This window comes from Leptonychotes weddellii, chromosome 9 (assembly GCF_054177405.1).
Source record: "Leptonychotes weddellii isolate Sample4059 chromosome 9, ASM5417740v2, whole genome shotgun sequence".
In the NCBI taxonomy this organism is placed as follows: domain Eukaryota; kingdom Metazoa; phylum Chordata; class Mammalia; order Carnivora; family Phocidae; genus Leptonychotes; species Leptonychotes weddellii.
In genome coordinates, this window is record NC_138377.1 from 43,113,594 (window position 1) to 43,138,192 (window position 24,599).

Sequence of the window (24,599 nt, forward strand, 5' to 3'; positions counted from 1 at the left end):
TCCTTTACCAGATTTGGGAAGTTTTCAGCTATTATTTCTTCAAAAAAAATTTCTGCCTCCTTTTCTTACTCTTCTCCTTCTGGGATCCCTATAATATGAATGTTATTACACTTGGTGGTGTTGCTGAATTCCCTAAGTCTATTTTCATTTTTTATTACTATATTTTCTCTCTCCTGCTCAACACAATTACTTTACATTACTCCGTCCTCTAGGTAGCTAATCCTGTCTTCTGCTTCTTCTAGTCTATTATTTATTCTATCTAGTGTATTTTTAATTTCATTTATTAAGTTCTTCATCTCTGGTTCATTTTTATGTTTTCTCTCCATTTGTTAAGGATCTCATTGAAGTCCTGCACACTTTTCTCTTAATCACTCTTAAGACCATTACTGTAAAATCTCTATCAGGCATATTACTTATCTGCATTTTATTTAGGGCTCTTGCTGTGATTTTGTCCTGTCCTTTCATTTGGGACATTTCCTCTGTCCCTCATTTTGCCTAACTTTCTGTGTCTGTTTCTGTGTGTTGGGAAAGTCGGCTAAGTCTCCTGCTCTTGAAAGTAGTGGCCTCATGAAGAAGAGTCCGGTAGTGCCCTGCAGTGCAGTGTGCCCTGTTTATCAGAACCTCGTGCTTCAGGGCTGTCCTCTATGCATATTGCACACACCCTGCTATTGTAGCTGAGCCACTTTTTCCTTCAATCCAGTTGTCTGCAGTGGCTCTCTTTGCCTGTTGTAGGCACGGTTTGGTCCTTGTGTTGTTAGTGAGCCAGGCTGGGGCCACCTCGGGCTTGAGCAGAGTCGCATCAGGCATTGGCCAGAGCTGCAATGACACCAGAGTGGGACTCTGTCCTCCCCTGAGAAGCTTTCATGGGCGGGCAGTGCTTGGAGGCAGACCAGCTGTCTGCGCTCAGCCCACTGCTGGGGCTGCGGTCTGATTGTTGCGTGTGGTTGTCTTCTCCCCTCCCCGGGGCAGGAGTCACTCGGAGTGGGGCTGGCCCGTGTGGGGGCTGCTTGCACACAGCTAGGCTCGCGGCCCACTTTGGATGGGCTCCGGCCAAGAGCGCATTGTAGGGGGCAGGAGCACAGGAGAACTCGGGGGCAGGGTGGGCAGTGCCAGCGAGGTTTGCCCAGGTCGCTGTGGGAGGGGGCCTGGAGCAGAGGCCTGACTGGCAGGGCAGATCTGCAGAGGAGGCTGGGGGCGGGGCGCACTGTTAGCAAGTCAGGCCGCCAGTGCTGCCACAGCGCTGTTCGCACAGGGGTCCGGGTGGCTAGGCTGGGGGGCAGGGAAGGGAAACAGTGCCCAGCAGCTCCTTTGTTCCTGGAGAAGTCGCCTGAAGATCCCGATCCCTGTCCCTCTAGCATATGCTCTGAGTTAGTAAACAAATCTCCCTCCAGGGTACCCCAGGTGTTTTTCTATACTGTGTCTCGGGCTGCTGGCTGTGCTGTCCCTTTAAGGGCAGGGACTCGGCTTCCGGTAGCTGTCCCCGCTCTCCCAGAGCCAAGCCTGCTGATTTTTAAAGTCCCAGGTGGTAAGCCCCACTGATGGTAAAAACTCACAAAATTCAGCCCCTCTGGTTTCACAGCCAAATGTTCTGGGGATTCATCTTCCCCATGTGGGCTCCCCAGTGTAAGAGTCTGTTTCTCTACCCTCTTCATGCCCACGGCATCCCTCCCTCCTGAGGACAGTCCCATGGGTCCATTTAACTCCCAAGCACGTCTCCGTTCTTCCCACCCTCTTTGATGTGACTTCTTCTCCACATTTAGCTATGGAAAGTTTATTCTGTCCGTCTTCAGGTTGTTGTCTCGGTTATTTACACCTCTGTGGGTGTTATCTAGCTGTATCTGTGGGACAAGGGGAGCTTAGGGTCCTCCTACTCTGCCATTTTCCCTGGAAGTCACCTGTCTAGTGTAATGTTAATCACACACACTAACAGAACCTTTTTCTTATCACCCCCACTCTCACCCCACAGGTATGAGGCAAAAGAATATTACGAGGCACTTCCAGAGCTGAAGCTGGCCATTGACCAAATTGACAATGGCTTCTTCTCTCCCAAGCAGCCCGACCTCTTCAAAGACTTAGTCAACATGCTATTTTATAACGACAGGTGAGTTCCCACAAGATGATCGTGCTATTTGGGCCATGAAAAGGGGACAAGAACATCTAAACCAACTACAACACATCTGTGTAATTAGCATAGATCTGTGATCTGAAAAGCTAACCTACACTTGAAAAATTAGATATTCTCTACTAACTATGCAGGAAGGTTTAAGAACAAGACCCACAGATCTGGGAGTCTTTTTCTCTTTCCACTGGTATACCCAGTTTTCAGATAACATCCATATGCTGACATTCTTACATGTGGGAAGAACCAATATAAAGGTTGAGAGCTGGTTAAAATTCTTGTGAATAGAAATGTAAGTTTGGTAAACCAGCCATGCCTGGTGTTATGCTAAAGAGAATTTGTCAAGGGGGTGGTACACCTGGGTGGCTCAGTCGGTTAAGCATCCAACTCTTGGTTTTGGTTCAGGTCATGGTCTCAGGGTCATGAAATCAAGCCTCACATCTGGCTCCCCGCTCAGCATAGAGCCTGCTTGTATTCTCTCCCTTTCCCTCTCCCTCCCCCTCTGCCCCTCCCCCTGCTCATGTGTGTGTGCTCTCTCTTTCTCTCTCTCTCTCTCCCCCAAATAAATAAATCTTTAAAAAAAAGCAAAAGATAATTTTAAGTGGAATCTTAGCACACATATTTTAATGAAGATTTTTGTTTTGTTTTTCCCTTCCAATCACAAAAAAACAGGTTTAAAGTCTTTGCAGACTATGAAGCCTATGTCAAGTGTCAAGAAAAAGCCAGCCAGCTGTACATGGTGAGTACACTGCCAAGACCTATAAAAGAAACCAGTTTACTATGGTTAATTAAAATTTTTGTTTCTTTTTATTAAATCTAAATAACAGGGCCCCATTGATCAATCCAAAAAGAGAAATGAGGCAACTATCTAGGATATTCAGACCTTATCTTCTAATAGAAGCATATCCAGTCCCCCAAAAATGTATAGGCCAGAGTAAATTAAAGTTAATGGCCATTAGCAAGGAGGGGCAGTACTCAAATTAAGCTGAGTGGCTCACTACCTGCCTCCAAGAACTCAAAGTTCAAAGTTCAAAACTCAAAGACAAAAGAAAATGGTCAACTCTAGCTCTTTCCTCTTGATCTCCACTTGTATTTGTGTGTAGAATGGCTAAGAGGAAAAGAAATATAAATAGAGCAGGAAAGGAAAATATGACAAGGGCAAGGACAGATGTGAATGCCAGTTTTGCACAATGGGTCTCTTTTGCTAACGTTATGGCCCAAATCCAAAGATGCCCGTCTCAAAGCCCAGCATTTGGTTCAATCTTTCTTGTTCATTAGTGCTAATTGCAGTTTTTACTCATAACAATTATCATATTTTTGGGCTTAGAAGCATGTTGGGAAGTCTATTCATTATCCATTTAAATAGTTAAAGAAAGTGAAGAAAAGGAAGCTTTTATTTTCCTCTTATTTAGCAAGTTTTCAACGTCCGAATAAACAAATTTTAGACTCTCTGTTGCAGTACCTTATGGAATAATCATAGTTTTGGCTTTTCTTTTAAGTGTTTATAATGCATTGCTGATGGCTTTGAGTAATGTTCTGGTCTTTTTCTTTTTTTTAAGATTTATTTAATTTTTTGAGTGAGAGAGAGCAGGGGCGGGGGGGTGGGGCAGAGGGAGAGGGGGAAGAGAAACTGAAGCAGACTCCAAGGAGCTGAGCGCAGAGCCAGATGCAGGGCTCGATCTCCCAACCCTGAGATCATGACTGAGCCAAAACCAAGAGTCAGACACTTAACCGACTATGCCATCCAGGTTCTCGTGTTCTGGTCATTTTTAATGAACTTTTAGAGTTCTTTATAAAATCATGAGGGTATAAAATAAATAACTTCTTACATTATTTTACATAAAAATTATAAAATTTGTATAGAATATATTTTATTAAGGATAAGGCCTTACTTGATCCTGTTTTGAAACCCCAATAGAGTATTTGGGATTCAGTGTAAATCAACTGGGGCATCTACCTTCAGAAAGAACAAGAAAGGAGAAGTAGGTCAATAAATTGTCCCGTTACATTGTTGCCCTGCACAGCAGCTAACATTCTAGAGTAGCGTTTTTCAAACTATGATCTAAGCCACAGGCTAAATCTCTTGACACAGCATCTAGCAGACAATGAACGTTAGTCCCTTCCTTCCCCTCTAATTTAAAGGGGTGTGAAATAAAAAATAAAGCATGGGAAATATGGCTTGCATGCCAAAATATTGTAACCATAGCAACAATGACCAATTAGGGAATTTACATCCATGGTTTCTCTTAAAATGAAAAATACTTTTTTTTTTCGTTCTTAAGAGAAATATACTCAAAACAGGAGAAAAGCATGATCTGCCCTATCCAGCTCTCAGCTGTGAAACAAATGTATTTGATTCACTACAACTTACTCCTGTCATTTTTCCCCTTCAAATGTGCTTGGATATGCTTGGCCTAGCATTTGTCATAAAGTTCGATGGGCACTCAGGCCATGGGCCATATATATGTGTGTTCTTTACAGAATCCAAAGGCCTGGAACACAATGGTACTCAAAAATATAGCTGCTGCAGGGAAATTCTCTAGTGACCGAACAATTAAGGAATATGCCAGGGACATCTGGAACATGGAGCCTTCAGATCTCAAGATTTCCCTATCCAATGAATCTAGCAATGGGGTGAACAAAGTCAATGGAAAGTAAGTTGTAAAATGTCTCTAGAAAAAAAAATAACTTCTTACTGGATTTAAAAACTTTCACAACATTCTTTGATTTTGTTTTGTTTTGTTAGCTAATAATCTAGTTAAGAATTTCTGGGAATTAGGAGGGAAAGTGTATGACTGTATTAGGGCTAAAAATAAAGTGCCAGTTTACAAGGGCTACATGAGTGCCAAAACTTGTTATTTGATGGCAGATTGAGTAGCATGCTAGGACTTTCTCCAGGGCTATTCAAAAAGCTAGAAAATACTGGGAACTTTTTAATGCCATTTAAATTAACTAAACTAAAACACAAATTACTTAACTACATTAGAGTACCTTTCTTATACTGTTAAGTCCCAACCAAAGACCACCTTATTCACAGATATCCCCAGCATGTTTGGTAACTACACATTTTTAGATGGGATCCAAATTTTACCAAATTCTGATACTCTACAATGAGGTTTCAGTTTGTTCCATAAAGTAGACTATGACAAGCTAAATGACAACTTTCAATAATGCCCAACATCCCTGCTTTCCCTTACTAAAATGGCAAGTGAATTGTAGAGATGTCAGTGACTTCAGCTCATCCCAGCAGCCCAGTACGATTTTACATGAAAAATATGCATCATGGGTGGTGTCTGGACCAAGTCTTCACTGCAGATTTCTGTTACTCTCAGACCTCATGCCCACTGCTCGCTCAGGAAATCTCTGCAAAAAAAGGACCTAGGTCAGCTCACATGCTTTTTCCACTTCCCAGTCTAAGTAAGCCAGAGCAGCCCTAACTGCCTTTAAGAGAAGGATAATCACATTTAGCAAAGCAACTCTTACCTCACAGTGTTTATTAGTGTAGGGCTTCTACAGAGGAAGTTGTGTTGGAAACCAGGGGGAAAGGTCACCATCTTGACCCTCTCTTTGTTCCTATACGCATTGTGTGCAATTTCATAGAGCTGTGCGGGACAGAAAGACCGAGACTCAAAGGCTGACCATCAAAGATGGTGTTTTTCTAGTTTAATTTTCCTAAACAGTACAGAAACAGTCAACTTGGGGAGTGAGTCCCATTAAGTCAGAGATAAGGGACTCCCTACCACCCATTCCCAACCCCCCCGGTGTTGGCTGTCTCTACAACTAAGGAACTAAAAACTGCACAGCTAACACAGAACGCTGACAGAACCTCATCCTTCTCCTGCCAACACCCTCCCTGCAAGGGGACAGGAACTGCGATGGACCCACTGTATTTGTCTAAAAGAAAAGAAACTGCATCCCATTTTTGGAGCCACTCTGGGAGAGACTACATGGAGATTCCCCCAGCAGCCTGGGATCTTCTCTATACTTGCAGATCCACACGTACACTTGCCGACGAGGAACCAGGATCCACCACAAACACTCGTTCAGGCTACACAGCATAGTACACTGATGCATACTGTGTACACCAGGCAGCATGGCTATTTGGGGACGTAGAGAACCCTTATAACGTCAGAGACCCTCCTGTAGGCTCTAATCTCAAAGTCTGGCTAGACGAGAAAATGGTGATGGAAGTATGGTATGTTTCAGTCAGCACTGAGCTCTTAGTTTACCTTTTTTCCAAACTCCAAAGGCACCGTGCTGTCGTCCTCACCGTGTATGATGAGAAGGGCAGAAGACAGGAATTTAACACTAGGGACAAGTGGAAGAAAAGCATTCAGTTCAAAAATTATATGTTGGGATTTCTCTTCTTCTAAGTTAAAGCTTTAGCAAAACATGAGATTTGCCTCAAAATACAAGATCTCTCTTCCCTTCCTTCCCAGGAATGACAACTTCATATGTAATAAACTTCATATAGTCACTGTTTTCCCTTCCAGGCAAGATTCTCTCTCTTCTATTTACTCACACAATTTAATTAGGTATTTAATTAATTTATCTCTGTGTGATTTTTTTTAAATAATTAAGAAAAAATACTGAATTTGTACAGTTAAAAGAACCTTATCTTTTCCCTTATTCTACCTTATTTCATAATATCTGGGATATTTTAACTAAAAGACTATATAAAAGAAACAAAACAACTCAAAATTCAAAAATAACAAGAACTACCACAGGACTAAAGAGAACTCTTTGTAGCAATTTATTTACTTTTCCCCATAAATGTATAGATGGACACACGATTAAGAGGTTTAATCAGCTTCCCGGTCAACCTCCTAGCTTGGTAATTCAGAGAGGCTACAGCATGAAGAAGACTTGTTCCTTATTCTAATAACTTTCTCAAACAATACTTCCTAAATTCTGATACCCATCCACCCCGTCACAATGACTCACTGTTGCTCCTGAGAAGGTTAGATCCCTCAAGTGTGTCGACATTAAGTACTGATAACATCCGCCCATTGGAGGAACTCTTAAATTCTCCAGCTGCGAGAGGCTAACTTGCCAAATTCTGATCATTGGACTTGCTGTTGGGTCAATAGGCTGAATGGTGGGTGGGTTTTGGTTACATGGGGAATAAGGCCTAGAAGTCAGGGATCCCCAAGGAACATTAGGCTAGACCTTCTCAGAGCACCTTTAAAAGATCCTGTAAACCCTAAGTCTACAACTCCCTTTATGACTTCAGAGAAAGTATTGAATTAGTGAAGTTTTCAAATTAGACATGAGGAAAATATCAAACAATAAAAATTTGTGGACACATTACCTCAAAGTTTGGTACCCATCTAAGAATTCTCATCTACCCGTTCAGTATGTCACATGATAGTTACCCTCCAGAATGGCATAGATAAATAATGGACATCTTTTCATCATTAGCTTACTTTTCATCATTAGGGAAGACTATTTTGTCTTTTCTCAGGGCATCCATAAGTGCACGTAAAAATGCTGGAAGTTTCCGGTAAATCTATTTTTTAAAAAAGAAAAAAAAAATTAAAACATGGCCTATATCTATGTCATTTGTTATGTTTTCCTACATGAACTATACTAATGTAGAGAGTAGCAACTTTCTACATATAATAAACTTTTTTAAGAACAAATCTCATGATTTTAAAAGTAAGTCATGTCATTGTAGGGAAATTGGAAAATACAAAAAGGAAGAAAGAAAAGGTGGTATATATATACAATGGAATATTACTCAGCCATACACACACACACACACACACACACACACACACACACACACACCACCTCTTCTTCGTTCATTCATCAGTTGATGGACATTTGGGCTCTTTCCATATTTTGGCATCAAATTTTTGACTAATCAGAATATTCTGTTCAGTGACTAGACCAGTTAATTATGTTCACTGTAGAAGCAATTTTTAGATTATGCATATCACTGCTCCTTTACACAAGTGTGAAGAAAAAGAGTTAGTGGTGCTATTTGTATTTTAAAGAAAGATAGGAAGCAAAAACAACAAAATGTTAACAGTGATTATCTCTGGGTGGTGGGGATTATGTGTGATTTGTTTCTTCTTTCATCCTTTTTGCACCACCTTGGCCTTTGAGGCCCCACAGAATCTGGCTGTTGCCTGTCTGTCCTCTCACTGAGCCCAGCCCTGTCCACCCTGCTGCCTTCTCCTGGAACACATCAGGCTCAAACCTACTTCGGAGCCCTCGCCTTTCTTTTCCCTCAGCTCAAGACCTCCAGATTTTCCCATGACAGCTTCTTGTCATGCAAGTCTCAGCTCAGATGATAGCTCTTCAAGGAAGCTTTCCCTACCGACCCCCGCAACACCCGACAGTCACTCCCTATCTCACACAGCACTTCTCCTGAAAATCAGCTTATTGTGTACTCATCTCCTGCCTGTCTTCCCAGGAAGTATATACACTTCACAGGAAGTCAGGCCACAACTTTTTTATTCCCTGTAGTATTCCTGGAACCTAGGAAAGTTCCCAGTACCTAACAGACACTTGAATAAAGACTTAACTAAAGATGGAATGGATCTCCTGTGCAAATATCCCTGACATACACTATTAGCTATTATCTGTCATGTTCATCTTAGTGTGACTTAAATTTCATTCGGATTTTATTCCTTGGAATAGATTTGCTAAGAGAAAAGACCAGAAAAGTATTATATGTATTCCTCCGTTGTGCCTGAGAGGGGAGTGGGGAGGAAAGTGCTACATAATAAATGGGACATTGCCAAAGGAAGGAATTGGGTACAGCACAGGTAGGCTGGGGCCAGTTTAGAAAGAAAAGAATTCTATTCGTTGTAGAAGCAGTTTTTAGGTTATACGTATCACTGCCCCTTTATGATATGGAGAAATTAGAGTCAGCTGCTACAATACATCATTTGTTGTAGTCTTCCACTATGAACTGTAGTAATACAGAGAATAGTATCTTTCTAAATAGAATGAACTTAAAAATTTGTTTTCCTGCTTTCAAAAAGTAGTTCATGTCACTGTAGGGAAATTAGCACAGAATAGGGAGGCTGGGTCCAGGAAAGACAAATGTCCGCTTCACAATTTTGGCATAGGCCTACTGTTTCCAGGATGCTTTCACGTTTTCATGGGAGTTTGTCTGGCTTGCATTTTTTGCATGGTCTCATGGCAGATGATTTGCATTCAGGTGCAGTCTGGAGATCCTAATACTGCCTCTCCTGCCCCTTTTCCTTTTTCCTTCTCTTACCCATAACTAAGGGCAAGATTCCTTGTTTTGTTTTCTTTTGTCTTTGTCTCCTGATTCTGCCACCCCTGGAATCAGGGCTCCTCTGAAGAAAATTCAATAAGAGAAGCCCTTCAGCAATTCATCTCAAATTCCAAAGGAGTAAGAAGAAAGCAGGCCCAAGTCAATCTACCCCCATTATTCCTCATCAGCCAGAGGTGCCCCTTGAGACTCAGAGGTCATACCATCCCCTCCAGCCCAGACCACAGCGATGGGCTCCTAATTGGTCTTCCTGCCTCCTCTCTTCTGGAATGCCATCAAATAAGTATTCCTTAAAGACTAGTTATGTGAAATGTACCGTCACAAACCTTCCGTAGTACCACACAAGCTACTTAAAAACAAAGTAAGAAACTCCCATCCTGGCTGCAAGCCCATCCACATCTGGCCACAGTCTTTCATTCCAAAGGCTGCACACCTCCAATCCATCTGCCTAGAGTTAGAAGATGTAGGATTGAGTCCCATTTCCTCTTCTTATAGGGTGTGTGACAATTGGGCAAGCCTCTGAGCCGCCATTCCCCTCAGCTCTAAGTGGAGGCAATGATGCCAAACTCAGAGAGTTGTTACGAGGATTTAAAAGGATGATGAGTGTGCAAGATCTTTCATGGAAGCCTTGTATGACTCTCAGGTATTTTATAGCACATAGTTGCCCCACTCCAGCCATGTGCCTTGGCTCACACTGTGCCTCCTCTCTATGTTTCCTAACTGCTCTCCCTTACCTTCAAGAAAGGAGCTTAGATCCTATCTCTCTGTAAGTCTTCACTGACCATACCTATGCACAAGACCTTTCTCTTCCCTGAATTCTTCCTACCCTGAAATTACTGTTCTGGGTCCTACCCTAGCACTTACCTTAGTCTGCCTAGCAATAGAAAAAGTGGGAAAAGGGAACATGTATTTGTTGAGTCCCCGCTAGCTGCTGGGTACTTTGCAATGATTATCTTACTTAATCTAATCTTCTCAACAACCCTAGGCAGTAGGCAGTATCAACCCCATTATTTAAAAATGGGAAAACTCAGAGAAGGGAAATAGTATTCTAAGATCATAAGTGGTTAGTGGCAGAAGCCAAATTTGAACCCAAATCTGTCTGGCTCCATAGCCCATGCTCTTTTTTCCACTGTGTCATGCTACCTTCCTATTTTGAGAAATGAAATTGATTCCAAAGTGACTTAATGGAAATCCCTGCCATTACTTTATATCCACCATTAATTTCCTATCTCTTCAACTGGACAGGAAGCTTCTTGAGAGTAAGGACCCATGCCTTTCACTATATTTGTATGTCTCACACCACCTACACTTCCTTATTTAACAGGAACATTCAGGGTTATGGCACTCCACTGGTAATAAAAAGTTAATGGCCATTCAGTGCTTACTCTGTCCCAGGTGCTATTATAGATGCTTTTCATATACTAATATATTTAGTTATCACAGTAATCTGGAATAGATTATTTATTACCCCCATTTTATAGATGAGGTGATTAGAGCATTAAAAGCAATTAATCTGAGGTTATACAGCTGATAAGTGACAGCCCTGGAAATCAAACCCAGGAAGTCTGACACCAGAGCTATGGTTCTTAAAGACAGGGTGATAATACAGGACTCCTCTACTTCTAAACCATAAAGGTACCTATTAAACTGAGATTTCATGACATTTTAAATTAAATTCCAAACTTAAAAATACTGGAAGATTCCCCACTTTTAATAATAGAAGAATCATTACAAACCAAACCTTTTGCCCAAGACAACTAGAAAAGCTGGAATATGTGTGTGTATATATATATATATATATGTATATATATTTTTTTTTTGGAAAAAAATATTTTAAAAACCTTTCTGTGAAGGTGTCAGAGACTTGCCAAGGCATCTTGAATGGTCTAGATCCCCGAGAGAAAGGAATGTCAGAGAGGTGAAAGTGACATTCGAGGCCACTTTTCGCCTTGAGACACAACTTGCAAGTCAGGAGAAAGCAAAAAGTAGAGGCAAAGGAACACAAATAGAAACAGATGACACAAATAGAAAAGAAAAAAGAAAGTAGATTTAAACCTAAATATATCATAATTTCATTAAGTTAAATAGACTACTGCAATTAATAGAGAAAGCTTGTTGGAAACGAAAACAAAACCCTACTATATGCTGCTGACAAGAGATATGCATTAAATACAAGAATTCAGAAAAGTTTAGAGTCAAAGGATAGAAAATTATATATTATGCAAACACTATTCAAAACAAAGATATATTAATATCAGGCACAAAGCTGACTTTAAGTCAAGCATTATTAATCAAAAGATATTTCATAATGAAAAAAGGATCAATTTACACGGAAGATATAAAATTACATTATTATTCAATGTATGCTTTACACATGTATAACATATGCTCAAAAAAGCTAAAGCAAAAATTGACAGAACTAGGATAGAAATAAACAACTCCACAATCATGGCAAGGTATTTTAATACTCTTCCCTGCGTAACTGATAAAACAACCAGTCAAAAAATCAGTGCAAATATAGAAGAATTGAACAGCATGATTAACAATCTTTACCTAATTGATTATATATAAGAACACTGCACCAAAAACAGAACATATTCATTCCAAGCATATGGAACATATGCCAAAATTGACCATATGTTGGGACATAAAGCAAGTCTGAACAAATTTAAAAAACTGAAATCATACAGAGAGAAATCTCAGATCATGGTAGAATTAAGCTAGAAGTCAATAGCAAACATAATCAAATCCCCAAATGTATAGAAATCACAAAATACACTTTTAAATAACCCATAGGTCGAAGAAGTCATAATATTATAAAATATTTTGAACTAAATGATCATTAAAATGCATTTGAAAACTTGCGTGATCCATCTGAAGAGTGGCTTCTGTAGAGTATGCCTTTGTGCATAAATTAGAAAAGAGGCAATACTGAAAATAAATTATCCAAGTACCATCTCTAGAAATTTTTTAAATAATAAGTTGAATCTAAAGCAAATAGAAGAAAGGGAATAATAAAGGTAAGAACAGATAATAAAACAGAAAGCATTCAATATAGATAATCAACAAAGTCTGAGTTGGTTCTTTGAAGAGACTAATAAAATTAATTCTTGCTGTAAATGTTGGCTGTCCCCCTTCTCCTTAGCTTTGGACAACAGAAGCCATTGCCGTCAAAGTTATGTCACCCTCCCTCAAACTATTCTCTAACCCTGCAGATGGCAGAAACAACCACCACCCCCCTACAGTTGACTCAAAGCTTAGTCCCATGTGGATTAGGCCAAAGCTACACTTTACCAGAAGTCACATCTTGTTCTGCTCTTTCCCCATCCCTATCCTACAACCCTCATTCAAATGACCTTGCAGGTTTTGCCTTTAGAGCACTCTCTCAGTAAATCATGCACATCAAGTCCTTGCCATGGGCTCTGCTTATAGGAGAACCTGACCTAGGGGCGCCTGGGTGGCTCAGTCGTTTAGGCGTCTGCCTTCGGCTCGGGTCGTGGTCCCAGGGTCCTGGGATCGAGCCCCGCATCGGGCTCCCTGCTCGGTGGGAAGCCTGCTTCTCCCTCTCCCACTCCCCCTGCTTGTGTTCCCTCTCTCGCTGTGCCTCTCTCTCTGTCAAATAAATAAATAAAATCTTTAAAAAAAAAAAAAAGGGAACCTGACCTAAAACTAAAATTAAGAAAACCTTAATCAATCAAAATAAACTTATAAATACCATGTTCATAAATTGGAAGATTCAATATTAAAAAGGTATCAATTTCCCCAAATTATATATAGACCTAATGCAATTCCAATCAAAATCCTGGGAAGTTTTTTATAGAAATTGATGAGTATATACCAAAATATACATCAAAATACAAAAGATCAAGAATAGTCAAGACAAATCTTGAATAAGAAGAACAAAGCTGAAGAACTTACACAGACAGATATAAAAACATTATAAAGCTACAGTAATTAGGGGCGCCTGGGTGGCTCAGTCGGTTGAGCATCTGACTCTTGATTTCAGCTCAAGTTGTGATCTCTGGGTAGTGAGATGGAATCCCGCTTTGGGCTGCACACTGAGTGTGGAGCCTACTTGGGATTCTCTCTCTCTCTCTCTCTCTCTGGCTCCCTCTCCCTCTGCCCCTCCCTCCATTCAGCCTCAATGTCTCTTTTAAAAAAAAAAGCTATAGTAATTAGGAGATGCAGTATTCATATGAGAATGGACAGATAGATAAGGGAAAGAAATGGGAATCTACTAACAGACCCATATACATTAAGCCCTGATATATTCAAACACTAGCACTGCAGAATTGGTAGGGAAGGTTTGTTTAGTAAATGGTACTAGACCAAAACTGCATATCCATATGGACTTCTACCTCCTACATACAAAAATCCATACCTGTAGGTTATAGCTCTAAATGTAAAAGATAAAACAATTTCTGTAAGATAGCATAGAAGGGTATCTTCATAATCTTTGGTACCCAGAGTTTTATTAAACAGGACACTTTTCTTAAAAATATTAACCATGAAAAAATAATTGATAAACTGGCCCACATTAAATCTAGGACTAGTTCTTCATCATAAGATATCATTAAGGGAGTAAAAGGCAAAATGAAAGAATACACTTGCAATACAAATAGTTTTCCAATGACTCATCCTATGAAAAACTACAAATAAAAAAAGACAAAAGCATGAACAGGTATCTCACAAGAGATATCTAAATGACTAATAAACATGAAAAAAATGCCCAGCTTCATTAGTCATAAGGGAAATACAAATTGAAACCACAATGAGATATCCATACGAGGGTAAGGATGTGAAGCAATTGGAACTCTCATACACAACAGGTGGGAGAGTAAAATGGTTAAATCACTTTGGAAAACTGTTAGGCACTCTAATCACTAAAGCTAAACATATGCATAGCTTACTATGCAGCAGTTCCATTCCTAGGGTATACTCCTGTGAAATATGTACCATGTTTGCAGGATACATGTTCAAGAGCATTCATAACAGCAGTGTTATTAATTACCCCAAATGGAAGGCAACTCAAATGTCCATAAACAATAGGTCAATAAATTGTTGTATATTTATACAATGAAATACTATATAGCAATGAAAATGATCAAACTACAACTATACCTCTTGTGTAAAATCCCACAAATATATGTTGGTTGAAAAACATAGAATATACCCTATATAATTCTACTAATTATATAAAGTTCAAAAACAAAATTATATTGCTTAGAGATGCACACATGGATGGTAACACTATAAAGGAAAGCATGGATATGATTACCATAAAACTCAGTCTAAGGATTACATCTAAGGTGAGGCTTATTGGAATTGGGAAGTGACATGCAGGAGACTTCTAGGGGGCTAGTGATGCTAATTTCTGGACTTAAATGTTAGTTACATGGATGTGCAGTTCATAATTATTTGTTAAGTCATATATTTTCCTATTATGTTAAATTTCAAAATTAGAACAAAAGTACATGGATTGTACCTGATTTATTCCTACAAGTTAGTGAATTTATTAGTAATTACTTAGAGTAATACAATAGATGCTCAATTAGTGGCTATCTTAAAATGAATACTTAATTGTCTAAAACCAACTGAAAGTGTTTCATTATCTCAAATTACTCAGCACTCAGTATTTTCTATTGTTGAGGGGATTTCTGTATTGAGATGGAGTTTATAGTACGGCATTATTCTAGATTATGTGGTTCTGTGAATTAGCTGTCCTGGGAAGTGATGAGCTACCTTCTCCTGAAATAGTTAAGCAAATTCAGAAAGTTTTGTGATGATTTATTATTTAAAAAAAAAAGATTCTCAAAGTAGGCAGTTGTATTAAAGTACCCTTAAAATACCTTCTAACGTTAATCAACAATTTAAAATTTTGGGTCGTGTATCCCCTCTGAGAATCCTATCTCTTTCTCTGGCTCACTGGCTAACATTTATATGATGGTATGTCTATAAGCAGTTGAGCATTAGGCATGGGATGAAATTATGATAATCTGCACAACAGATAAAAAAAACTAGATCTTGTTGCCCAATTCTTTAAACTTTATCTTCTTGGAAAGATTGTCTTCTCTACTTGGGATACTGTGTAAAACCCTTTGGCAGCTTCCTTGAATTCTCTAAAGCCTTTTTTTTAACATAAAATAATGATAAATATATGGCTTATAATCATAGGGTTAAAAAGGATGTATGAGAGGCATGTTTTCACTTTAAAAGGGGAAAATAATAAACTAAATCAAGTCTATTTTTAAAAGTACATGATAAAAGTTACAGTTAAAGGAAGAGGGGGGAAAAAAGCTCTGGCTCTTAATAAGCCACTATCTCAACCTATTAGAAGAAATAAAAGAACTACAAAATCCAAAAGCCATCGTGCCCTTCTTCAATAGCAACTGGCTAATGACCTGTCTCAGGTTAGAATAACTTAGAAACATATAATACTGGTTAAGAAAAGGAAAACGGTTAATAAGCATAAGTGTGTGGAAACAGCCTACACTTTCACATCTTATGAAGATGATTCAGAGACTCACCTTTAACAAGGGATAATTAATACTTGCAACCCATATGTTGGTAAATGGAGCCTCCAGGATAATAGCGTCAACTGGGAATCCTTGAAAATAATAAAAAAGAAATAACTCGGCTATCATATTTAAATACTACCTTTCCTAAATAAGGAGTCCTCAAGGTCCTGTACATGAACTACCTGAACCAAAGTTATTTGTGAAGCTTGTTAATAATGCAAATTCCTGGACTCCACACTAGACTTGAATCAGTCAGAATCTCAGGGGCGGGGGGGAGTGCATTTTTAATGGGCACCCCCACCCCAAGAGATTTCTATGCACATGATTGGAAATAGATCAACAAAGATCTAGATATTGGCATTATTCTATATGGACTTTAAAATAACTTGTAAATAATCAATTGTACTATAGTAAAATACTTGTTAAAATTTTAATATTTAATAAAATTTGATATTACGTAGTGAACTGTGTAATATGTCAAAAGAAAATATTTAAACTAAAGCACAAGGAGAAAAATGTCTGGAAAACCCAGGAAACAACATTGGAGACATACAGGACATGGGAACAGACCTAAAAAAAATACATATAATTATAGTCCTGGGGGAGAGAAGATGAAAAATGGGGTAGGCACAATATTTGAAGGTAAATGACCAATTTTCCAAGATGCATGAATATCAAGCTAGAGTTATTATGGTACTATGAACCCCAAGCAGGATAACTACTAAGAAAGCCACACCTAGGAAAATCACAGTAAAAATGCTGAAAAACAAAGACAAAAAGAAAATCTCAAAAATAGCCAGAAGAAAAAGTAATTATCTTCAAAGGAGCAGCAGGACGACTGGAAGCTGACTTCCCAATGGAACAGTGAAAGCCAGAACAAAATGAACAACGTCTTCAAAGTGTTGAAAGAAAATAACTACCAACCAAGAATTCTATGCCCAATGAAAATATCCTTCAAAAACGAACGTAAAATAAAGATATTTTCAGGCCGGGGCGCCTGGGTGGCTCAGTCGTTAAGCGTCTGCCTTCGGCTCAGGTCATGATCCCAGAGTCCTGGGATCGAGCCCCGCGTCGGGCTCTCTGCTCAGCGGAAAGCCAGCTTCTCCCTCTCCCACTCCCCCTGCTTGTGTTCCCTCTCTCGCTGTGTCTCTCTCTGTCAAATAAATAAATAAAATCTTTAAAAAAAAAAGAAATTGCCAAATTGTTTAAAAAAAAAAAAAAAAAGATATTTTCAGGCCAAAACTGAGGAAATTCTTCACCACAGATAGGCAGAACAAATATCCCAAATGGAAGCACAGAAATGCAAGAAGTAATAAAAAGCAAAGAAAAGGGTAAATCTAGATATTGACTTTATAATATAAAAGCAATAATGTTTTATGGAGTATATAATATAGAGAAAATTAAAATACATGATAGCAAGAGTTCAAAGTCAGGGATGTAAATGGAATTAAAGTGTCCTAAGGTCAATGCATTATCCAAGAAGTGAAGTACTCATTTATGTGGGAATTTAGGTCAAATAATACTTGTCAACACTGTGCAGGAAGTGTGCACAGAGAGCTATGAGAGCTTAGAGGAGCAAGAAATAATGTCTGCTTTATTTCCATAATTAATTAAGACTGTGGATAGCATGTGACTTGCTTTAACATGTTCACATAACTCACCCTGACCAGTATTGACAAGCTTAAGATACAACTCAAGAGATGACAAGCTTTTCATGTACATCACTATCACCTTGTCCTATTCACAGAGATGCTAATTCATGAAAACAGCTAGGATCCAGGAAACCTGTGTTTATAACAAGCACCTCTAGGGAACCTGAGACAGGCAACGCTCAGAACACTTTGGGAAACACGGACATAAATGTCATGGAAGACGGGCGGCTGAAAGCAAGTCCTGCTTGTTACTTCATAAAGGATGTTTTCCTCTGCCATAATCCAAATTACTCCGCAGGAACATTTACTTCACGAGAAGGGCTTTTTCAAGGGGAATTTTAACTCTTCCTGAGTATTTATTTTTAACTTCGTGGCCTTGAAAGGCAACTGTTGTTTTATATTAAACAGAAAAAAGAAAGTTTATTACACGATCAGAGGCTGTCTGAGGTCAGGGGGCCTTAGGTATCTCTGTGTTCAGAGTGTGCACAACGGTCCGCAGGCTCTCTTTACTTCCCCACCGCGAGCCAAGACATGCCACACGGAGGCATTTTACAGTACCTTTCTCTTCTAGTGCTTTTGCAGCATTTGTTGCAACTCTGTAAAGCAATGAAAATTAGTACATATGTAAAGCAGGGACTTAACAGGTAAACAGTACAAAATGCAACATCTGATATGAGCATCTGATGAAAGCGCTGGGGCCCTCTGGTAGGACCAGACGTACAACTTTGCATAGGACTTCAAGGGGTTCCACTGGCCCCAAATCAAGAATCCGTTCCTTTAATACTCTCAAGGAGTATTGGAATGGGCTTCAGTGTCCTAGATAACCACAGAGCTACACCCTCACCCTCCCTTGCATTACGACCGGCTCGCTGAGATGGTACCGGCTCTAACCACATGTGGGATGTGAGGGAAACCAGAGCTCCGCCTCCTAGCTCAGTGTTCCCTCCTCCGCTCATCACTGCCTCTGATGACCCTAAAGCCCCAAGCGCTGCCCTCCCCCAAGAAGCCATCTTCAGACTCCACTTACCCTGTACCCAGAGAGTGGCCCCAGAGACACACAGGCGTGGTGCCGCTTCTCGCCTTGGTCCACTCATAGACACAAACAGCATCTGTGGTCAGCCCCTCCTCCGTGGGCTCACCCGTGGAGTCCCCGTACCCTGGTGGTAAGGAAAGGCGGGCACAGCATCACTACCTCCAAAATGAGGGCCATCAAGAGCCCTCCTGCTTACTGAAAAGTCTTTACCTACTGCTCTTAACATACCTCTGTAGTCCACAGACAGAACATGAAAGCCACCATCGCTCAGCACCTAGATGACAAAGGAGAGGTTATCGTCTTAATTGTAAACCGAAAAGGTGGTGTAACCTCCTCAACACTTGCATAATCCTCATTGTGATGGTTTCCTACGCAGGCAATAGATGGAATCTGCTGTTTGACCTCAAACACGAGAAGGTCAGACTCAAGGGGAAAGAAGGGAGGCAGGAGGCAGAGCAGGTCAGAGAGCCTGGCCACACCCTGGCTGTGTGACCTTGAGCCACCCAACATCTGACTATTCAGATGTAAACAGGATTCTGAAAAGTGAAAAACAATAGTAGCACCTTCAGGACTGTTGGAAGGTGACATGAGATGAAAGTACTGAAGTACCTTGGTACAAAGTCAATGTCCATTTTAAGAATTCCCTTGAGAACAGAAGGTCTACACAGAGTTGTAGTAGAGGCAGTCAAATAATGGGAAGATATTTATACTAAATGTGGACAGATAAAGAGTTAATATCAATCAAAAAGAGATCACTCAATTATATGAAACCACTGCCACGCCCCATGTGGATAAATAAGGAAGGAATACGACAGCATCATTTCAAACCAAGTGAATTACAATGACAGACGAAGAGAGAAAAGGGGACAAAAATGCACTGTGCAGATACCTTTAAAACTTTATTTAATCCTCACAATAGTCCCTAAAGGTAGGTATTATCCCCGTTTTATAGATAGAGAAATTGAGTCCTGAGGGTTTAAGTAACTCGTTCGTGGTCACCCAGATAGCTAGAGGGAGAACCAAGACTCACCCGTGGGTCTGTTTCTGTCTGAACACCGCGCTCCCCCTGCCACAGCACGGACGTGGGGAGCTGAGTCTCACCAGAAATCTTTCAATACAAATTCAACTAATACTGAGGAACTAAAGGAAACTTTTTAATATCTATTTAAACGACACTGCCTCCAAAACAGTGATCCAGGACACAGAATAGTTAAGCACCCCGGGAGGTGGGAATGTCTGTGCATCGTTTGTGGTGCTGTGGACAGAAGGACCACTTGGTGAAACAACCCGAGAACAGATCTGACTCCTAAGAATTTATCTCTAGGGAAAAAGTCCAAAAAAAGAATAAACTCAATGCTTCAGGTTTTCTCTAGCAACATTATTGAAATTATTTTGGGGGTGGGGGGACTTGTATCTAGCAACAGTGGAATAGTTAAATAAACAATTGTCTACAAATATAATGGAGAAGGATCACCTTTTAAATCTGTAACTATGGTAACTACGGAAAACCATGGAAGAATGTTTACAACATAGTATGTACATAACATAGCATTAAGTAAAAGAACAACAACATAAAATTACATATAGATATAATCATAATCACATAAAAACTTTACATAAATAAAGACGACAAGGTGGGATTGCAAATTAATGAAAACAGCTGTACTGGACGACTGAAGTGATGAATAAATGGAATGAACGAGAAACAGAGAGGATGTGGAGGAAGAAAGGAAAGAAGAAGGGGAGGAAGGACAACGTAATAGCAAAGACTTAGTTTTTAAGGGAAATCACCCCTCCAAAGAAGAGAACAAAGGCCTGAGGAAGTCCGGTCAGGCTGCGAGATGATGACTATGGCACGTATCCAGAATCTGCCTGGAGGAAGAAGCCTTATCATACCTGCCCTTCCCATGCCAACTACCACAAGGATGACCTGGCTCCTTTTCACACCTACACCTATGATTCTTTTCCTTTCTGTGCACACAGGGGCTATAATTCAGCTTTGCCGAGGGTGGGAGAGGAAAAAAACAAAACAAAAACGCATGTTCTCACGGACATCAGCCTCACCACCATCCCACGTAGGAAGTGCAGAGAGTGAGGAGCAGGGTGGAAAGCAAACCTAAAAATTAATAGACATTATCATCCCAGGCAGAACAGCATCCAGCCCACCACCCACCAGAGTCGGCTCCGAGAAGGCCGTGAGGAAAGGGAGGAGCCGACTGGAGAGGGGCTTCCTGTCTGAACAAGGGAGGGAGGACGAAGGAGGTGCTGGCCCTCCCGGGCCTGGCAGGGTGCGGGGCCCCACTCAGGCTGTTACACCAGGGAAGGGCTCTGAGGTGGGAGCTGGTCTGTGGGAGGCGACAGCAGGTCCTGTGGTCAAAAATTGGACAAGCAGCCTGGTCACCTGAGGGAGAGATTGCCAAACTGGGGTGTGGGAGAAGACAGACAGCTGCCCTACCAGCTGTGAGTCAGCCGCGGCTGCATCTCCCGTCCACGCAGGGGCCGCCCCAGCAAACTGCAGTCCTGTAGCAGGCTGGCGAGAAGGGGAGTGTGGCCGCCATCCCACACGCAAAACTTTCTGTGGGGCTGAAGCCAGAGCCTGAAGGACTCTAACAGCAGACGTTCTATGTATTTATCCTCTACCACAAGAAAAGGCTGTTTCTCACGGGAGTAACTTTCACATTTAATATACCCTCACAACCTTTCCCCCCCAGCCCTCAGAAAAAGCGGATAAAGAGGGTCTTGAACTCCACCTGGTGATGAAGGCAATGTATTTATGAAAATGTTTTGGGAGTCAGGCATGTTCGCTTCTGTTTTGAAGCCCTGTGGTCACTGCAGGAAGAGAAATCCACGTGTGGGACTTTGAGTCCCAGACGCCAAACCCACCCTTGGGAGCTCTCAGTAGATACCCATGCTGAGGGCTGAGGAAGATCTAGGGCTGTAGCCCAGAAGAGAAAAAACAGAGACATAAAACTGGTACCTTGAGGCCCCTTCAGACATACCTTTACTAGCTCAAGTCTGTGAGGAGCTGCCCTGTGGAAGAGGTTAAAACAAAGAGCAAGAATTAGGAATTACAATGACAAATTCAATAAAAATCACTATCATGCTTCTAGCATCTGATCTCATGGCTTTGTTTTTCAGGTTAGAGAAATAAATAACTGGGAGAAAGGGAAATGGTTTTTGGTGTCATAGCCCGCTTGGATGTGTCAGGGGGAGTGATGGATGGCTCCCCACTGCTCTTGCATTCCTCTGCATGAGCCCTGGATGCCCAGATGGTTAGTGCTTCTCAACAGAGGCATGTGATGAATTACTGATAATCCACCTCCTCTCACTGCTACACAGCAAAACTAATTTCTAAGAATACTTTTAGAAGCTAAAGGAAAATCAGCTCCAGAAAGTGTTTTTTCAGAACAAAGGATGATACAGTCATGTTCACTAAACCAAGACCTGCCTGTACCCGGTTCACTCTGCCATTAAATACAAGATGAAGTGAGGGAAACTCACAGTACTGGAGGTACAAGAAAGGCTTTTTCCCAAAATAACCATATCATCTACTCTCTATTAACCATGCTAATAAAGGAGAGACAAGGATGATTGAAAAGGCAGAGGATTCTTTTGAAAACCATTTGAATTTTGTCTTAGAGCCAAGTGTCTTAAGCTTTAGTGGGTCATGAAGCCCTTCGAACATATGATTAAAGCTATGGACCCATTTCCCAGATAAATGTATCCACACTTGACATTTTTAGTACAATTTTGGTAGGAGGTTCATGGACCCTCTGGGGTTTCTCTGGGTCCCAAGTCTGGAAGCACTGTTCTCAACAAGGCTCCTATAACCTCCCATTTGGCCTCCTTTTGGCTCAATACTGCTGATAGCCAGCTAAGAGTTTTGGCAGGGGACAGGAGGAAGCTGGGGCTGACCCCAGAGCCAGTAAATCTGGGGTCATAGCAGATCCACAAAGGGGGACAGACATGAATGGGTGGGCCGAATGATCCTTTAAATACATACACTGTAACACCATGCCCAAGTTTGCACAATCAGAACAATGTTCAACAATGTTGAAAAAGGTTGAATTTCATGGGGAATCTCCATCATTGTCACTCTAAAATGGACACCTTCAGAAAGCCCCTAGTGCAAAGGCAAGCCTTGAGAAAGCCATCAACACAGAAAAAGACAGTGAGGAAAAGAGACATAGGCAAGGGAGCCAAGGGGCAGATTCCAGAGCTCGTCACTTAGTTTGCAACGTCCCTCCAGACACAGAGCTGAATCTGTGGGTCCCTGAGGCACAGCGCCCCTTCCCCAGCCCGAAGCGCTGCAGTCTCAGCTGATGATCATCACCCACCCTAACGACAGGCCCACTGGGAACCCCTGGCAGCACATCAAAGGGGCTCAGGATTTCAGGGAGGCATTCTTTGTGGCAAAGCAAGGTTGGACAACAGAGAGTGGGCTGAGGCATCCGGTTTCTAGAGTAGAATCACTCAGATGGTCCCCAGTAAGGACGGTCAGACTTCCAGATGATCTCTCATAAGGAGTCCATACATTTGATTAGTAGGACTCATGCTAAATCAAGGAATCCCCACGTACTTCTGTGAGAGGACCACCGATAAGGAAATTGCTCTTCCTTCTCCCCATATCTCAGGCCTGTCCCCTTTCCTGTCATCCATGGGCTCAGTTCAGCATTTCAGGCACTCTTTGGGAGTAAAGGAACCACTGACTTCTTGGAAATCAATAACCAAATTTTGGAAGTTTGTCTCCCTTTCAGTTAAAGATCCACATGAGTCTACATACAGAATATATAGAATTTTTTTTAAGAGAAGCCTATTGCCGGAACACCCTCAAATTTCAACAAAGGAAAAAAATATATATGTGAAGGCACACTTACAGAGTCGAAAACTCTGGAAAGCTCTGCCTTTCCTTCCCCCGCCCCCGCCCCCCACCCCAGGCTGAAAGGCTCCCTCTCTTTTTAAACAACAACAGAAAAATCCAAGCGAAGGCACTGACCTGTGTTCTGCGCTGCCGTGAAGATAAACAATAATTGGGTTGCCGTCATGAAGGGCTGCTTCATACCAGCCATGGTCCTTCTCTTTAGCATCTTCCCCCCGGCAGCTGGGAACCGTGTGCCTGAAGAGCAAGGAAACATTTTAACAAACGTACAGAGAGAATTCACTTTCCTTGCCAAAGTCTGAAACCCTCCTCAGGTCAAAGACGTATATTTATAGGTTTATATATGTATAAATATCCATTACATATTTATATGTATGTGTGTGTGTATATATATATATATAAATTTCTATCTGAGTAATATATGCACGTGGTAAAAATTAAAGTATAATACCACAAACATCTTACAGTGACAAGCACTACTTCTCTACCCCCCTCCCCCATGCACAGAAACAATCCCTTTTAACCACTGACTGTTCTAGTCCTTCTGACTCCTACATCCACTAATCTTGCAGGACTGCAATTCTTAGGTGCAGTCCATTGAAATGCAGTCCGTTGGATGGAAACAAGTAAAAGGCAATAGGTATTTGCCACCTGCTATTGGTTTAGCTGAAGAAACAAATTGAAAGAATTTAAAGAGAGAGCAGTTTAGATGGGAGAAAAAAACTTAAATATGAACCTAAGCTATTCTACTCAAGAAACCAGTGACCTTGTGGAGTTAAACACCTGCCCAAGCTCCAGTCCCTCCACCTGTTAAACCAGTGAGTGAGCCCTGAAGATACAAACACTTCCATATGACATGTCACAAGGAGACTTGGAGAACTGGCCACGTAATAATAAATCTTCAGGCTTCTCAACCCTTTAGGGGCAGAAAGTCTGACATCAAAGCCCAGGGCCTCTGGACTGAGAGGACTGGCATCCTTGCCAGCTAGATAAGCCAGGGCAAGAGCAACGAATAAAAAGATTTTCAAATTCCAACACTGTTAGCTGAATTGTACTGTGCAGATTAGGAAGAAGTTATGTGAACTCATATTGGTTCCTAAACATTCTATGATCACATGTTTAAAGTCAGGGAGAGGAAATATAAAA

General features: G+C 41.0%; 2 protein-coding genes across 3 annotated transcripts in view; one reads left to right on the forward strand and one right to left on the reverse strand.

Moving 5' to 3' along the window:
- PYGL (glycogen phosphorylase L) overlaps positions 1-24,599 on the forward strand; it is a 90,389-nt gene that overhangs the window by 36,183 nt on the left and 29,607 nt on the right. Inside the window, exons 18-20 of one of the 2 annotated variants that reach the window (XM_081830532.1) lie at positions 1,967-2,101; positions 2,792-2,858; positions 4,601-4,773. In XM_081830532.1, coding sequence (XP_081686658.1) covers positions 1,967-2,101; positions 2,792-2,858; positions 4,601-4,773 — 375 coding nt within the window. Of the gene's footprint in view, positions 1-1,966; positions 2,102-2,791; positions 2,859-4,600; positions 4,957-24,599 lie in introns of those variants that run through there. The other variant, XM_081830533.1, reaches the window with a different exon arrangement.
- ABHD12B (abhydrolase domain containing 12B) overlaps positions 5,011-24,599 on the reverse strand; it is a 25,177-nt gene continuing 5,588 nt past the window's right edge. The window contains exons 3-13 of the mRNA XM_081829706.1: positions 24,297-24,438; positions 23,571-23,690; positions 21,574-21,604; positions 18,803-18,848; positions 18,569-18,698; positions 18,100-18,137; positions 15,899-15,978; positions 7,546-7,628; positions 6,349-6,427; positions 5,603-5,721; positions 5,011-5,482 (exon numbers count right to left, since the gene is read on the reverse strand). Coding sequence (XP_081685832.1) covers positions 5,455-5,482; positions 5,603-5,721; positions 6,349-6,427; positions 7,546-7,628; positions 15,899-15,978; positions 18,100-18,137; positions 18,569-18,698; positions 18,803-18,848; positions 21,574-21,604; positions 23,571-23,690; positions 24,297-24,438 — 896 coding nt within the window. The 3' untranslated portion in view covers positions 5,011-5,454. The remainder of the gene's footprint in view (positions 5,483-5,602; positions 5,722-6,348; positions 6,428-7,545; positions 7,629-15,898; positions 15,979-18,099; positions 18,138-18,568; positions 18,699-18,802; positions 18,849-21,573; positions 21,605-23,570; positions 23,691-24,296; positions 24,439-24,599) is intronic.